Raw genomic sequence first — 18,207 nt, forward strand, 5'->3', positions numbered from 1 at the left:
GAAATCAAACGATGTATTGCATTGGGCAAATCTGCTGCAAAAGACCTCCTGAAAGTGTTAAAAAAAAAAAAAAAAGCAAAGATGTCACTCTGAGGACTAAGGTGCACCTGACCCAAGCCATAGTGTTTTTAATCACCTCATATGTATGCGAAAGCTGGACAATGAATAAGGAAGACTAAAGAAGAATTGATGCCTTTGAATTATGGCATTGGCAAAGAATATTGAATATACCACAGACTTCCAGAAGAATGAACAAATCTGTCTTGGTAGAAATACAACCAGAGTGCTCCTTGGAAGTGAAGATGGCGAGACTTCGTCTCACATACTTTGGACATGTTATTAGGAGGGACCAGTCCCTGGAGAAAGACATCATGCTTGGTAAAGGAGAGGGTTAGTGAAAAAGAGGAAGACCCTCAGTGAGATGGACTGACACAGTAGCTGCAACAAGGGACTCAAACGTAGCAACAATTGTGAGGATGGCATAGGATTGGGAAGTGTTTTGTTCTGTTGTACTATGAGTCAGAAGCGACTCAATGGCACCTAACAACAATGACATTTTTCATACTTATTTTCATGGAAAAGTAAAAATTGTAACAGAGATAATGATACCATTTGGTCATTGGGTTGTCTGGTGGAGAAGACCCAGCGCTCAAATAACAGGGCAAAACAGATTCTCTCTCTCTCTCTTTATAGTTCAAACAATTAAGAATCACTGAAATTCCAGAAAGAGCAGAAGTAGAAAAACAGAGAAGCAAAGATAAAACAGAGAACTTCATTTGCTTTAATCAAAGACCATAAATCATCAGAGATACATCCTGAAGATGGCCTAGAGACAGGTCACCTGGTGGCAATTCCACTTGTCCTCATGCCACCTATATGTAGGATAAACTCCCATCACTTCAGATCATGTGAATAGGTCTCTTGTTCTTAGGACCAAAATAGCCCATCTGAAATGTACGGAAACCATACTGTATTTTTACACAAATAATGCACACCTTCTGCATTTGTTTGCTGCCCCCGTCCCCCCCACCCCCATGAGGCATCCTCACAAACATCATCATGCCAATCCTCTTCCAAATTTTGCTGTAAAAAAATTAGTATAATGTGCTTAGGAAAACACCTCACATGGGGAGGGCGTGGCCAGCAAACAAACACAGAAGGCCTGTGTTGTCTGTGTGAACATACTGCAGATTGATGATATCATCAAGACAGAAATTTAGAAAACACAAGAGGTCTCATATCTCATACCACCTCAGCCAACTCAGAATTTTTATGTTGATTCTAATTTTAACGTCAAAAATAGTCTTTTTTTGAATATTGTGTTTTAGGTGAAAGGGTACACGGCAAATTAGATTCCCATTCCACAATTCATACACAAATTGTTCCGTGAAATTGGTTACAGTCCCCGTAATGTGTCAGGACTCTCACCATTTCCACCCAACCTGTCCCGTTTCAATCCATCCAGTTTCTCTGCCCCTCCATGCCTTCTCATCTTTGCTTTTGGGTAAATGTTGACTGTTTGGCCTCATATAGATGATTGTTTAAAGTAGCACATTCCTCATGGGTGTTAACTGTTTATTTTATAGGCCAATCCATTATTTGGCTGGAAGGTGACGTCTAGGAGTGGCTTCAGTTTCAGGTTAAAAGGGTATCTTAGGGCAATAGTCTCAGGGGTTCCTCTAGTCTCTATCAGTCCAGTAAGTCTGGTCTTTTTATGGGTTTGAGTTTTGTTCTACATTTTTCTCCCATTCTAACCAGGACCTTCTGTTGCGTCCCTGGTCAGAACAGTCAGTAGTAGTAGACTGGCATCATCCAGTTCTTCTGGTCCTGGGCTACAGAAGGCTGTGGTTTGCTTGGGCCATTAGTCCTCTGGACTAATTTCTTCTTTGAGTCTTTGGTTTCCTTCACTCTCCTTTGCTCCAGGTGGGAGAAGACCAATAGTTGTATCTTAGGATGGACGCTTTCAAGCTTTTAAGACTCCAGACGCTACTCACCAAACTAGGACATAGAACACTAACTTTACAAACTAAATTATGGCAATTGACCTAGTTGTGCCATGAGACTATGGTCCTGAGCCTTCAAACCAGAAAATCAATCCCATGAGGTGTCTAGATATGTCTAGAAAATATCCATAACTGTGCCCACTCTGTGCTTTACTGTATATATGAATATATAAGCAGTACATACAAACATGTATAAACATATGCCCACAAATATACCTATATATGTTTGGGCATGTACTCCCATACGCCCTCCCACACCCATATAGCATACATATCTACCTGTAACCACTCATATAGTTTTTGCTTGCTATTAATGTTGTTGCAAAATTGTATATGTTACAACATTTACTGTAGCTGTCCTTTATCCTTGGGTACTACTCAGTGTCTTCATTTCCTTTGGTCAAGTTATTCTGACTTCTCCCATATTGTGTATTGCCTTTCCCATCACCAGAATTACCACGTGTCTACTATCTAGCGATTCCCCCTCCTCCCCCTCCTATCCTTCGTAACCATCAAAGAATTTTGCTTTCTGCGTATATACATACTCTCGACTTTTTATAAAAGTGATATCATGTAATGTTTGTCCTTTTGTGTTTAGCTTATTTCACTCAGCATAATGTCCTCCAGATTAATCCATATTAGAAGATAGTTTACAGACTCATCATTATTCTTTATCGTTGCTTAGTTTCCATTGTAGATATGTACCGCAATTTATCATTCATCCATTGAAGGGCACTTAGGTTGTTTTCATCTTTTTGCTATTGTGAATAATGCTGCAATGAACATGGGTCTGTATATGTCTATTCATGTCACTGATCTTATATCTCTAGGATATATACCTAGGAGTGGGACTGCTGGATCATAAGGTATTTCTATTTCCAGCTTTTGGACAAAGCACCATACTGTTTTCCATAGTGGTTGTACCATTTTACAATCCCACCAGCAGTGTATGAGTTCCAATCTTCCCATAACCTTGCCAGCATTTGCTGTTTTCTGTTTATTTGATCAGTGCCATTATTGCTGGGGTGAGATGGTAGTCTTGATTTGCATCTCTCTAATGGCTAATGACTGTGAGCATCTCTTCATGTGTTTGTTAGTTGCCTGAATGTCCTTTGTGGTGAAGTATCTGTTTATGTCCTTTGCCCATTTTTTGATTGGATTGTCTTTTCGTTGTTAAGTTTTCTACATATTTTAGACATTAGGCTCTTGTTAGATATGTCATTACCAAAATTTTTTTCCCACTCTGTAGGATCTCTTTTTACTCTCTTGTTAGAGTCTTTTGATGAGCGTAAGTATTTAATTTTTAGGAGGTCCCAGTTAACTAGTTTATCTTCTGTTGTTTGTGCATTTTTAGTTGTGTTTGATAGTGTATTTATGCCGAAACTTTGGGCCCCTAGCTTTCCTCCTATGTTATCTTCAAGGAACTTGATAGTTTTAGCTTTAACATTTAGGTCTTTGATCCATTTTGAGGTAGTTTTTGTGTGCCGTGTGAGGTATGGAGCCTGTTTTATTTTTCTTCAAATGGATATCCAGTTTTACCAGTACCATTTGTTAAAGATAGCGACTCTTCCCCATTGAATAGACTTGGACACTTTGTCAATGATCAGCTGTCCATAAATGGATGGATTTACTTATGGGTTCTCAATTCTGTTCCATTGGTCTATATATCTATCACTGTACCAGTACCAAGATGTTTTGATTACTGTCGCTGTAGAGTAAGTTCTGAAATGGGGAAGTGTGATGTCTTCTATTCTGAAAAATGGTCTTTTTTAATGTCTCTGTTTAATTGCCTAAAAAATACAGTATCTTTACCTAAGAGAATTCTAATCTGAACTCTAAAAACAATCACTATCTCTATCTTTTATCCATTTTTGACATTTCTTTGTATATAGTCTTCCAAACACATTTTCCCTAGGAAAAATCATTGGCAAGAGTAACTTTGAGGTAAATCTATCACTGTCTTTATGATCCCATCCATAACTGAAAGCCTATTTGTATTCAAGAACACACCTCCAGAGTTGAGAATCTCCTTTGGGCATTGTAGTTAATTTGATGAAACTGAACAATAATCTTTTTGTTTCTAATTAATGTTCATATACTCTTGATCCCTTTGGGGTAAAGTTCAACACAGAGAATGAGCCTAGCCCTCCATTAGAACTATTCTAAAAATTACAGGTTGCACTCAACCAGAGTCTGGGAAAATTGGAGAGACATCAAGAAGAGAACACAACGATTCCTTTACGTTTGGGGAAGAGGGAAACTGAAGTAATCAATTCCTGTCTACCTTTAAGGAATGGACTCTTACACGATACACATGTGGCGCCAGACCTATGCAAGACCACTGAATCATTCCATTATGCTGAAAATATAAACACTATTTTCTTATTTAAACATTCAGGTAAAGCCTTTGACCTCCCTAAGTGTCAGGACTTCAGAGATACTCAATGACCAAAGGCAGATGAAATGGGCAAACAGCTATAACTGAGTGTACTCAAATTCCTAAGACGTGTCTTTTATCTTATTTCCATAGTTCCTGTGTGACACACGCGATTAATGCGATTGGCTGCTAATTGAAAGGTTGTCCGTTCAAGTCCACCCAGAGGTGCCTAAGAAAGGCCTGGTGATTTACTTCCAAAAAAGCAGCCATTGAAAACCCTACGGAGCACAGTTCTACTCGGACACACATGGGGGCGCTATGAGTCAGAACTAACTTGACAACAATTTTTTTTAAACTTGTTCTTATTTGGCTTAAACACGCAAAGGATATAAGATATGGACAATACTATTGTGTTTGACATTCACTCAATACCAGCAATAAACTAGGCCCCAGACATTTTAAAATTAGATGTGGTCCCTGTCCAGTGGGGTCACTGTATAAGTTTGAGGACAAATTTAACTTACAGTAGAAAGAAGACAAGACTGCAGAGCAAAGAGTGATGGATGATAGGAATTAACAACTTGGTTTTAGCTGCCATCAGTCTGTGTGTGTTTAAAACAGGACCAACACTTCTGGGCCAACTGTCCCTAACAAGCAATAAGGAATTCCAATCTGGCTATACACCCTGCTATAGACAAGCTGGGAACAAGACTTCTCTTAGTTTAAGACAAGAAATAGAAATAAGAGTCATTTTATGTCCTGTCACTGGAAATTCTGAGACTACACAGCCTGTCTCTCCAGAAGGTTTGGATTTTTCCAGCAAATATCCTATTTTGTGATTTTGACAGGAGAGCACTTTCTGATCATTAAAGAAGAGAAAAGAACTCTAACTTTAAGACGCTGGCGTTAAACTGAGATCGTTTTGAGAGAGGCTCTGAAGCCAAATGCTTAACAATATTTTCCAGCTTACAACAATCTATAAAAAAGCACGTGTGGCAATAAAACAGAACAATCAGCCGTGAAAGGAATATAAAGAGAGACAGACAGAGTCGTCCAACTTTCACAAAGAGCCCAGGAACATAAAATGTTGAGTGCTCCCTGGCATAGCGTAGCTGGCTCTCCTCCCATTGAAAGTCACGCTTTCCTGGAGGTGACAAGCTCTCTGTCTATAGGGCAATGCTGAGCAGGGGCATCTGAGAGTCTTCCTGACTATGGGGTCTACCTTCAACTCCCCATTCTGATGAAAACTGATAGCTGCTTCAACAGTAGTTGGTGAAACTACAGAGGTTGAGGTCCTTTAAAAGTCTATTCACCTCCAAGGATTCCCTGAAGCATCATGGGGAAGAGCTGTCCATGGCAAAGCTATAGGATTATCCAAGGGGTTAAGTTGAATTTGTTGCCTAACACGCTGGGAAAAACATGCACTTTGGGGCCTCAAGATCTAGCTTTGGAATTTGGCTCCAACATTAACTATTTGTATAACCTTGTGTAAGTTCTTTACTCTAAGTCTGATGGTCATCATCTGTAAAATGGGATTACTGCTAATGGTCTAGCAATAAAGTTAGAAGGCTATTTATAATACACAGACTGGCCTACATTTAATGCTCAGTGGACTTTCCAGGAGGTGTTCAATGTGTGGCAGTTTTTCCTTTTCTTTCAACTACCTTTTCTCATGTGTCTCCTGTCTTCTAAGCTTACAGACTCCGTTTCTGTAAGAAGTAGGTTAGAGTACAGACAGGGCAGGCACATATAGAAGATGATTTCAAATTCACTTCTGTCTTGCAGATACATTTTTTCTTTAGAGTAAAATTTTCTGGGGAGCAGACTCTCTGAAAAGTAGCCACATCATTTACTCTGAATTGTGAGTGGACATAAATGGTCATACCAATAGCCAAGTACTCCATGTTGGAGAAGATCACCACTGGCACAAGTGAAGAAAAGGTGGACTCTCCTACTTCTCTGATTGTGTGTGAATTGCATGGGGACAGTAGAAAATTATAAAGAATCATTGCTTATTAGAGTTGAAAAGGCCTTGGGGAGTATCCTATTTCACCCATTTTATAGTACAAGTTTTATTTCTAATTCGTACACCATCTTCATAAAGATATTTGAATATGATTACTATAAAAGATGATCCTATAAATAAAATCACTTTATAGGTTATTAAACTGAAATTTAGACAGGTTAAGTGACTTGTCTAAGATCACTTGGAAACTAGAAGTAGGGTCAAGGACATCTTTACGTGGGAATGGGGACATGTACTATAGACAGAGAGAGATTAAAGACACAGAGTTCAGGTTCTGATCTAGGAGAGCAGGGTGACCATAACATCAGACAGAATGGAGGGAAGACTAAAAGGAGGGTGTAGCATCTGTAGCTGGTATGAAAATTACTCTCATTCACTTTTGAGCTAGAAGTTTCTTGAGCCTTTACAATTGCATGGAACTGACAGACCTTTGTTACAGGAGCAGGAGAATGTATCCTTTCTGGCTAAGCTACAGAGTCTAGACAAGTGCAGATTGTGAAAGCACCATCAGCAAATCTCATAGTTCAATGGCATGGTCTTCTTTATGGAGTCATTCTCCAACGTACTTGTTCCCATCTGTGGTCTCTTCTGATTCCAGGTTAGTCAGCTTTTCCTCCCAAGTATGTATTCTCCTAGTTGTTAGGACTTTAAAAATTTGGCTACCTCTCTAACTAATCTTGGTACATGAATATAATTTTAAAGTGATTTTTTAATAGTTGGCATGTAACTCTCAAGATCTTGCTCTTGTTCCAAGGTCTTTCTAAACCACAGGCAAAGACAACTCTAACAAAGTCAACTCCCTTTTCAAGGGCCAGCTTACAGACTACATATTTAACAATGGCTTCTTTTAATGATTTTCATCTGACCAGCTGTCATGTGCTTTGGGTGTAGGAAGAAATAATAAAAAAAGTTATTAGTCAGGGTATGAAGTAAGCCAACTTTGAAATTTCCAGCTTAAGATTTCTGTACCTAGCCCTTTTTCCTGCCCCCTCTCCAGCACCCTTCAAAGTGCAGTTACTCAGCACCTTTCACACAAGACCCTCAGAAAAGAGCTGTTATCAGTTATTTTCGCTTTTTTTTTTTAACTTCAAACTTTCTTTTTCTATAGGTTGAATCATATCCAATTGCCACTTGTCATGGATTGAATTGTGTTCCCCAAAAATATCTGTCAACTTGGCTGGGTCATGATTCCCAGTATTGTATGACTGTGTACCATTTTGTAATCTAATGTGATTTCCTTATATGTTGTAAACTTTATCACTATGATGAGGTTATACTGATGAGGTCTACAAGACTGGATGGTGTCTTAAGCCAGTCTCTTTTGAGATATAAAAGAGAGAAGCGAGCAGAGACACATGGGAACCTCATACCACCAAGAAAGCAGCACTGGGAGCAGAGCGCATCCTTTGGACCTGAGGTTCCTGTGCAGAGAAGCTCCCAGACCAAGGGAAGACTGATGACATGGACCTTCCTCCAGAGTCAACGGAGAAAGCGCTCCCCTGGAGCTGACGCCCTGAATTTGGACTTGTAGCCTACTGGACTGGGAGAGAGTAAACTTCTTTTTGTTAAAGCCATTCACTTGTGGTACTTCTGTTATAGCAGCACTAGATGACTAAGACACCATTATTTGACCAATTTTGATCTATAGAAATGGCAGTTGCATATGGTTGAACCTAGTAGTGACTGGTCCTCGTGCTTTGTTAGTAATTGTGAAATGAAATGAATAGCCTGGCATTTTAGAGGTGAAAGCATCTTTAGATGTGATGCAGCCCAGCTCATTCAGGATACAGGCTGAGCCACTGAGCTTTGGATTAGGTGAAGGAATTAGAAGAGCTAAATTCACTCGTTAGAGGCAGAGTCTGGATTAGATTTGAGATGATTTAACTCCTATTCCAATGTTCTTCACAGAACTGGTCAGCAAACTTTTTCTGTAAAGAGCCAGATAGTAAAGATTTAAGATTTAGGGGGCCATACAATGCGTGTCACTGCTACTACTCAACTCTACCACTGTAGTGCAAAAGCAGCCATAAACAATATGAAAACAAATGAGTCTGGCTGTGTTCTGTCCAATTTGTATTTACAAAAAACAGCTGGTGGGTTGGATTCAGCCCAAGGGCCATCATTTGCTGACCACTGCTCTTTAGAATTCTTAAACTTAAAAATATCTGTAAGCAATGGGCAAAGGATTTATATATGGAAAGCGGATTCAGGGATGCTGATCTGGCAAAATGGTCCCTCCCACTCCTCCATTTACTATGCTTTGCATTTTCTTTAAAAACGGTAGCCAAGGAAGCCGTCATTTATTGTTTAAGGCCTAGGGGATGCAGGTTAGTCAGGATGGCAATCCTACTGCCGCCTTGACTTCTTGACTGCGTCTATAAAATACACTTTAGGTCTGAGAAAAGGTACCTGTTAGAATGTGGTACCCATCACATTGGATGAGCAACAGAATTTGACACAAAGTTTCTTCCATAAGATTTTAACAGCTTTAATAATCATCTAATCAGAATCCTATATGTACTAGCTGGAAGTAGTGTATTATATCATTTGCATGTTGAGTGGACATGGTTTGAATTGGCACCTAAGTAAGCAAGATCTTTTAAATACAGGAGCTCTTTCCATCTCTCCTGATAGCTGAGAAACAATTTATGCCATATCTACTTTTCACTTCAACTTCAGAAGCATGGGAAGGTATTGCTAGCAATTCAATAAGTCTTTATTGGTCACACACACTGGCCAGAAATCCAAAAACACAAAAGAGAAAAATTATAATCAGGTATTCCAAGAAGGAAGACAAGTCCGTATTTACCAGGTATGATAATACTATGATTGCAATCAACATCCCAGTGGTGAAAGTCTGTCCATCTGTCCATTCATTCACCCGTCTGTCTGTCCATCCATCTATTCATCCAAACATCTATCCATCCACCCTTTACTATTTTGAAGACACTGTGTAAGCAGCTAAGAGAGCCTACTTAGGGTAGAACAGGTTCCTTATTCCCAGGGAGCTGAGGATCTAGTAGGAAGAAGAAGTTAAGGCACAAAGACCACAATCCAGAAAAATTAAGGCAGTATTTCAAAAGAAAAACTTCTAAATACCAAGAAAATATTTGAAGGAACCCTTAAAAAGTAGAGGAATGTGAAATAAACACCAGGAAGAGCTATAAAGGACTTCTGTTGAGCTATGAGCAAGGAAGAACTTGGCGGATGTGTTCTGGACACCTGACACATCACAGTTGAATTAATATGCCTTTTTCACCTCCAGATGCCAAACTGGAGAAACTGTTTCTAAAAAGTAGAAGAGCTCATTAACTCCCATAGCCTGTCCTTAAACTTTTTCACATAATATGGATGCTTTCTACGAGTAAATCGCCTCAGCCTTGAAGAATTCTTACTCTGACTACATTTATTATATAGTACTGCATACCCAACATTTTAGAGAAGATCTGAGGTTAATAAAAAAAACAAAACTTGACACAGAATCAAAAGTGGTCAACGATATTTAAAAAAGGGTATGTGATATGAAGTGGTAGCAAAGGACCTTGGGAAGTTGAGAACAATTACAGATAGCACTTGTACACAGGAAATGAGTAAAAAACTTATAGAAGACCTCACACCCAAAATCGATTTTAGCTCTGGGATTATAATTAGTGATTTTTATAGTAACATCTCCTAAGTTACTATTCATATTATTTACCAAGTGGTCAATTCCTTTCAGTTTATTAGCCAGGTCTGCTGATTACTTTTTGTGTTGGCATTTTATAAAATAGAGAAAATACCAAAGGACAAATTCTCAAATTCTGGCTGCTAAGTGCACTTCTGCCCACAAAACTAAAGGTAGGATTCTAGACCAAAAGAAACCAGTGCACAAAAAAATGAGAACTCATCCTGGATACCAACCATCCTGTTTTCTCAGGTCCATTAAGTCAATCAACCAAGAGAAAAGAGAACAAAATCCAGTGGCACTTACTTGCAGGTGACGGGGTGCTGCATCCACTCAGAGGAGGGTGGCCGTGAAGACCATGGAGGGAAGGCAGAGAAAGTCCTCCAATGACCGGTGGAAAGAGTAAAGGGTAGGGTGCGGCTGGATAGTGAGTCATGTGGCCATTCACTGCTGGGACTGGACATGCGTGGCTACTGCTGGTCATGTTTCAGGTGTCACAACATGAAAGGTGCTCTGGGCTGGGAGGGCATCACTCCAGGCCTCGAACCAAAGTCGGGGAGGTAAATGCAGAGGCAGAAGTTGAGGCTGAGTTGTGTTCTGGGCCCAAAGCAAGACAGTTCAACAGCTGACTTTGCTTCTTCCCAGCACGGTTTCTCTGTCTCTCATCTTGCTATGCTGATTACAGGAAGGATGGTTTTTTTGTTCAGCTTCTCAGTGTAAGGCTAAGGAGACATTATCTATCACCTTCAAAGTCCAGAGATGTTAATCCTGTAAGAAAAAAATATATATATATACACACACACACACATATCTCAAAAGTAAAAAATATTTCCCTCTATATCAAGTAATTATGCAAAAAAATAAAACTCTCTGCTACTGATCTAGGTCTTTTAATTCCCAGTTGTTTCCCTACACTCACTACCTTGTGAAGAATCTTAATTTTCTTAAATTTTCATGTTATAATATAGAAAAAAACTTTCATAAAGCTTCAAAATAGCCCTGTGTATCCCATATTAAGGAGGTCACTGGCTGGCACAAGCAGTTTGTGATCGGCTGCTAACCTAGAGATTGAAGGTTCGAACTCACCCAGTGGTACCATAGAAGGAAGGCCTGATGATCAGCTTCCGTAAACATGTCAGCCAAGAAAACCCCATGGAGCACAGTTGTAACATGTATTGCCATGAGTTGGAATTGACTGTAAAGCAACGGGTTTATCCTATATCAAACAGCAAAACCCTTCACTCCCATATCCCTCACCCTGCTTGATGCTTCTCCAAGGCACTTAAACTACTTGATACAGTGCATGTGGGAGTATTTGCTTTTGTCTGTTTCCCCCATTAGAATGTAACCATCTGGAGGGCAGAAATTTTTTTAGGCTTCAAGCTCCCATAAGAGCACCTGACAAACAATAGATGCTCAATAAATATGTATCAAATGAAAAAATGAAAGAAAAATTTGTGTCTTGCTTCTTTTAGAAAAATCTGTTGTTTAATGCAACTCTAACCCATGTGCTTCCAAAATTCTACATGTTTTATATGAACAACTGTGAATTTTAACGCAGACATTTGGAACAAAACACTCAGAAAGAGAAATATAATTGTGGGAGAAAACTATAACCTACTGAAAGATGAGAAATACAGACATCAAAGATCAGTGAAATATTTTATATCAGTTCTTTACTGTCATGGTCCTTTCTTGTTAGAATATTGCCTATCTACTACCCATTCATCCAATCTACCTACCCATTCATCCATCAATCAACTGCCCCATCCAAACATCAGCTATCCATTCTTCCATCTGTCCAATCATCCATCCATGAAGCCAATCTTAATTTACCATTATATGCCAGGTGCTGATGTAGGCACCACAGATATCCAGGGTGGAACTTTGATGTGATTCCTGTCTTCCTGGAGTGTCTAGTCTTAACTCCTAATTGAGTTAAAGGCAGCTAAATCATCCCCAGTCCCTAAAGGACATTCCAAGGATGCTCATTATGGAGTCTTAAAGAACCATAGGGTTCTTTGAGATGGGGAATGGAAGAAGCCCGACATAGATTCTAGAATTGGCTGACTATAGACTTCACACGTTTACCCTGGCCTTGATGGCCAATATTCAGTAGAAGCTCCCAAGCTCCCATTGAATGTCAGGCACTGAACTTACACCCATGTGGCATGAACAAGAGTCATACCACAAGGACAGCACAGAGTAGTTGTTAAGAGCATGATTCTGGAGCCAGGTTGCCTGGGTTCAAATTCTGGCTCTGCCCCTTGAGCAATTACCTCATCTTAGTTTCCTCTGTAAAGTGAGGATAATAATAATGACTTCAGAGGGTTGTTGTGAGGCTTAAATGAGGACAACTGAGGAATTTGGAAGAGTGCCCAGTTTGTAATATATGCTAGATAAGAGTTTCCTATTGATATGTGTGTTGTACCATCACCTGATATGCTTCTGAGAATAAACTTGTTGGAATAAATAATAGGTGCTGGGGAGAGTGGTGAGAGGTGACTGGTAGTCCCAGGAAAAATCTATTAGAACAAAAACTCATGCTATGGAAGTAAAGAAGAAAAAGTGAAGACATGGGTAAAGTTGAGAACAAACACCCAGCAAAACTTACTGATTTCTCAGTTTGTAAAATGGGACAATTTGCTTATTAAAAACCCTAAAATCCTGATCAAAAGGGGGGCAACGCAGGACAGAATTTCAAATTCTCATGGAATCCAGACTCTGGAACCATGGAGACTGGATGAACCCCTGAAACTACTGCCCTGAGATAATCTTTAAAAAACGTACACCAAAAATAGCCCCCAAAACCTTTTTAAAATCAAGCAATAGTTTAGTTACCTAGTAAAAAATGTCTGCCTTGAGTATTATGCTCTTTTAAGAACTATCTATATGGCATCAAATTGGCAACAGCAACTCGAAAGATTACGCAGGAACCTTAGGAGGCAGTGACTTTGTGTTAATGGGGGAGGAACAACTCAAAAAGGAGGGAGAGAATGGTTGTGCAACTCGAAGAATGTAACCAACGTCACTGAATTGTACTCGTAGAAACTATTGAATTGGTGTACGTTTTATTGTGTATATTCTCAACAACAACAAAATAAAATTTTTTTTTAAACCCTGAAATGCTCTAATCAATAATAACTTCCGTTTCTTGTTTACCACGTGTCAAGTCCTTGATGTATATCAGCTCTAGTCTCTACAGCAGTCACATAAGGTAGTTATTATTGCCCTTATTTTACAAGTGAAAAATTAAGGCTTAGTGAAATTGAAATGATTTGCTCTTGATGCCACAGAGTCAGCCTGTGGCTAAACCAGGATCTGAGCCCAGGTCTAGCTGGTTCTGGCATTCTACTCTTTCCCCTCTCCACCAGGCTGCGCGTATATACTGAGTACCTGTGTTGTCCTGGTTGTACCCTACAGAGATAAAACTCCATAAGCAGTCGTGATGTGGGTGCCTGTCCTCATTCAGATGACATTTCCCCAGGGTCTCAAATCCCTGTCCTATTAATACAAAAAAATGAACATCAGCAACAGTGAGACCATATGGTCCCAGGCGCCTGGGAACTCCAGTGAATCTGGCACAGGAGTCGGCACACCCAGCTGTTTGACATAACACACTAACTCCAAAAATGACCACCCACCCCAAATATCAACGCCCTCTCCAATGACAAGAAAGCAAATGGACTATGCATCTATTTTATCTCCGAGGTAGATGTTTTCCGTGCTCTCTCTTCCAAAGCTCACACACCGTGTATTTAATACTTTTATGTTGTAATGGGTAGCAAATTAATTAGAAAATAAACAATGCTGTTTAGTATTTGCTGCATTTCCACTCAATTGGATGTTTACATCACACACAAAGCCCAGCATTGTTATAAACGGTCTTTCCTATCTCCATTAGACAAACTACCTCATTAACTGGTAGAGCTGACAGTTCAACAAACCCATTCCCCGCAGGGCATAATTCGTGGATTTTTAAAGCTGTTTGTTTTTTCACCAACCAGGGACTATTTCTACCTTCAATAATCCTTCATTCCTCTTTGCTTTCAAACACTGCAGATTTTTGGCATCTTTGCCTGCCTGGTTGAAAAGGTCTGGTATCATGCCTGGGATCTTTAAAAAAAAAAAAAAAAAAAATTACTTACACTGATAATAAGCAAAAGTAAAAGAAACCAATGTGTCGGGAAAATCCTGTTGGGTTGGTGGAAAATTGTCTAAACAGTGACTGGGTCTCTGTTCACATATGTGACTGATTAACGCTATTCCTGGAAGCAGAGAATTTCCTTTGTTTCAGGCTCTCAGAAAAAATATGGTCACTGGTATTAGCAGCACTTTTTTTTTTTTTTCTTCATGCCTGATTTGAGTTTGGGCTCACTCGGGGTTCTTTCCTTCACCACCTGAAGCAGAGAAAACAGGAGCGAGTGGAGTGGAAGAAGGGAAGGAAGTGGGGGCGGGTCAGGAGGTTAGGGAGCTATCACTTACTGCCCATGAGATGCCTGGGTATCAGTTTCACCATCTGTAAAAGGGGTCAAGCAAAGACGAGCAGGTTTGAAATCAAGTTTTTCAAACCGTGTTGTCCAGAAAACTAGTGTTTTTACAAGACACTAAATGCCCCTTGACAAAGAAAAAAATGCTGAAAATATTTTAGAAGAAAACCAAAAGGAAAGGATTTTAAAGAGCTACTTGCATAGTTAAGGAGCCCTGGTGGCGCAGTGATTAAGCACTCAGCTGCTAATCAAAAGGTGGATGGTTTGAACCCACCAGCCACTCTGCGGGGGGAGAAAAGATGTGGCAATCTGCTTCCATAAAGATGTACAGCCTTGGAAATCCTACGGAGCAGTTCTGCTCTATCCTATTGGGTCACTGTGAGTTGGAATCGACTTCACGGCAATGTGTTTGGTGGTTTGGTATTTGCACAGTTGATGCCAATATACAATAATCTGCCTTGGCTAGATAGGATGCCATGTTGGAGAACGACAAGAAGTAGCATGGTGAATCTGTCTACTGACCCCTGGGATGATACATACCCATACAGTGAAGGGGGCTCTGTAATCTTAACAAATCTTATCATGTATGCCTGTCTCTGTGTTATTTTATTATTAATAACATACAGTATAGTTTCTGTAACTTAATTCGTTGCTGTTTTGTTCTGTTTAAAAGTTAAAAAATGAAATCATACTCATTTCCTACTGCATTTCATTTACCAGAGGTTGGTTTTGTATTTATTTTAGCCCAAATTTGCATAGGAGCTCCCACGCTTATACTTCTAAACATCTGAAAAGTCTTTTACAGACATCATGCTTACCACACACGCTTTCCTAGAGTCAAATGGTTCTTCTAGACAGTGGGTCTCCAAGTGGGGTTCCTGGTCCAGCATCAACAACACGTGGAAACTTGTTAGAAATGCAGATTCTCAGGCCCCACCCCAGACCTCCTGAATCAGAAACTCTGCGGGGTGGGGCACAGCAATCTGTGTTCCAACAAGTCCTCTGGGTAATTCTGATGCTTGCCAACATTTGACAACCACTGCTCTACACATGGGGTTGGCAAACTTTTCTGTAAAAGCCTAGAAAATAAATATTTCAAATTATGGGCCATACAGTATCTGTTGCAACTATTCAACTCGGTTGTTGTAGCAACTATTTGTGGCACAGAAGCAGCCACAGACAATACTTCACCAAATGGGCATGGCTGTTTTATTTGCAGATACAGGCAGCCTGCCAAATTGGGCCCGTGGGCCACAGTTTGCTGACCTCTACTTTAAACTAATGAAGAAAAACAGCATTATCTCCTGCCTCACCTTTCCCCTTTTCTAAGCCCCACAACCTACAGGCAATTACTTGAAACTGTTTTCGCTGGGTTTATTGTTTTTATTTGTGCTTCTAGTGAACACGCTTAAACTATTTTTTCATAATTTTGAAAAAATTTTTTCCTTACCTGCTGGTTTCGACAATAAATGTATCTCTTAGGCTACTGTCTACAAATGCAAAACTACTCTCAACATGATCACAATTTCAAAAGTGAAAATCAGTGTCTATATTATTATGAATAGACCGTTACAACTGAACCACATAATATCCTCTATTTATAGTTCTTTGCTTGCAAAAATTTTGTTTTTGCTGCATTTGTTTATACAATATTATTAGTTTTCTCTGTATCTATAAATACTTCTTTCCCAAACTCTCTGACAAAGCTGTAAATCTCCTTTCGAGTTTTTTCAGACATGTCATATGATATATAACTTCCATGATATACTTGGAAACATCCCTCCTGCTCCGGGGCTGCTTACATGCTTTCCCAGCCTCCTGCATAGATGTCAAACTGGGACTTTCTATTATCTACTTTCCTGGACATGATGTCTTCCTCTTTCCTGGTTTATTTTCTTATTGTGGTGACGTTTTTCCTAGTAGTTTTCTGAGAGATGGTACATTGGAGGCAAATGTGTTGAGACTTTGCATGCATTAAATTATTTTTATGCACCTTAACACTTGTTTGATCATTTGGCTAGGTATAAAATTGTGGGTTGGACACATTCTTCTCAGGATTTTGAACATACTGTACCATTTTTTCAAGCCTTCTACATTGCTTTGTATAAGTCTAATATTATTATTTTTAATCCTTTATGTGTGATTTTTTTTTTTTTTTTTCTGGAAGCCTTTAGAATCTTCTTTCTATCCCCACAGGTATTTTTTTTCCTATGTCGTGTTAGACACTTGGGGATGTTCAATAAGGTGGTAACTCACATCCTTCTGTTATGGAAAATTTTCTTCTTTTTTTTAATTGTACTTTAGATGAAGGTTTACAGAACAAACTATCTTCTCCTTAAACAGTTAGTACATATATTGTTTTATTACATTTGTTAACAACCCCATGACATGTCAGTACTCTCCCTTCTCGACCTTGTGGTCCCTATTACCAGCTTTCCCGTCCCCTCCTGCCTCTTAGTTCTTGCCCCTGGGCTAGTGCACCCCTTTAGTCTCATTTTGTCCTATGGGTCTGTCTAATCTTTGGGAAAAGGTGAACCTCTGGAGTGACTTCATTACTGAGCTAAAAGGGTGTCCAGAGGCCACACTCTCCGGGTTTCTCCAGTCTCCGTCAGGCCAGTAAGTCTGGTCCTTTTTTGAGTTAGAATTTTGTTCTACATTTTTCTCCAGCTCTGTCCGTGACCCTCTATTGTGATCCCTGTCAGAGCAGTCAGTAGTGGTAGCTGGGCACCATCTAGTTGTACTGGACTCAGTCTAGTGGAGGCCATGGTAGTTGTGGTCTATTAATCCTTTGGATTAATCTTTTCCTTGTGTCTTTAGTTTTCTTCATTCTTCCTTGCTCCTAAAGGGGTGAGACCAGTGGAGTATCTTAGATGGCTGCTCACAGGCTTTTAAGATCCCAGACGCTACTCACCAAAGTAGAATATAGAACATTTTCTTTACAAACTATGTTATGCCAATTGAGCTACATGTTTCCTGAGATCATGGTCCCCACAGCCCTCAGCCCAGTAATTCGGTCCCTAAGAGAGTTTAGATTTGTTCATGGAGCTTCCATGACCTTACCCTGAACAAGTATGCTGGCTTCCCCAGTATTGTGTACTGTCTTACCTTCACCAAAGTTACCACTCACCTACTGTCTATTTAGTGTTTTTCCACTCCCACCCCTCCCCTCCCTTGTAATCATCAAAGACTGTTTCTTTTTGTATGTAAACCTTTTCATGCGTTTTTATAGTAGTGGTCTCATACAATATTTGTCCTTTTTGTGATTGACTTATTTCACTCAGCATAATGCCCTCCAGATTCATCCATGTTGTGAGATGCTTCGCAGATTCATCTTTGTTCTTTATTGTTGTGTACTACTCCATTGTGCGTATGTACCATAGTTTGTTTATCCATTCATCTATTGATGGCATCTAGGTTGTTTCCATCTTCTTGCTATTGTGAACAATGCTGCCATGAACATGGGTGAGAATATGTCTATTTGTGTGATGGCTCTTATTTCTCTAGGATATATTCCTAGGAGTGGGATTGCTAGATCGCATGGTATTTCTATTTCTAGCTTTCTAAGGACGCACCATATCGTTCTCCAAAATGGTTGTACCATTTTGCATTCCCACCAGCAGTGCGTAAGAGTTTCATTCTCCCCGTAG

The 18,207-nt window shown here is 39.7% G+C and overlaps 1 protein-coding gene across 1 annotated transcript in view; it reads right to left on the minus strand.

The window, feature by feature from the left end:
* RARB (retinoic acid receptor beta) overlaps positions 1-10,554 on the minus strand; it is a 479,431-nt gene extending 468,877 nt beyond the window's left edge. The window contains exon 1 of the mRNA XM_004377376.3: positions 10,377-10,554. Within this exon, the coding sequence (XP_004377433.1) occupies positions 10,377-10,554 (178 nt within the window). The remainder of the gene's footprint in view (positions 1-10,376) is intronic.
* Positions 10,555-18,207: the final 7,653 nt, after the last annotated feature.

This window comes from Trichechus manatus, unplaced genomic scaffold (genome assembly GCF_000243295.1).
Source record: "Trichechus manatus latirostris isolate Lorelei unplaced genomic scaffold, TriManLat1.0 scaffold00049, whole genome shotgun sequence".
Taxonomy (NCBI): Eukaryota; Metazoa; Chordata; class Mammalia; order Sirenia; family Trichechidae; genus Trichechus; species Trichechus manatus.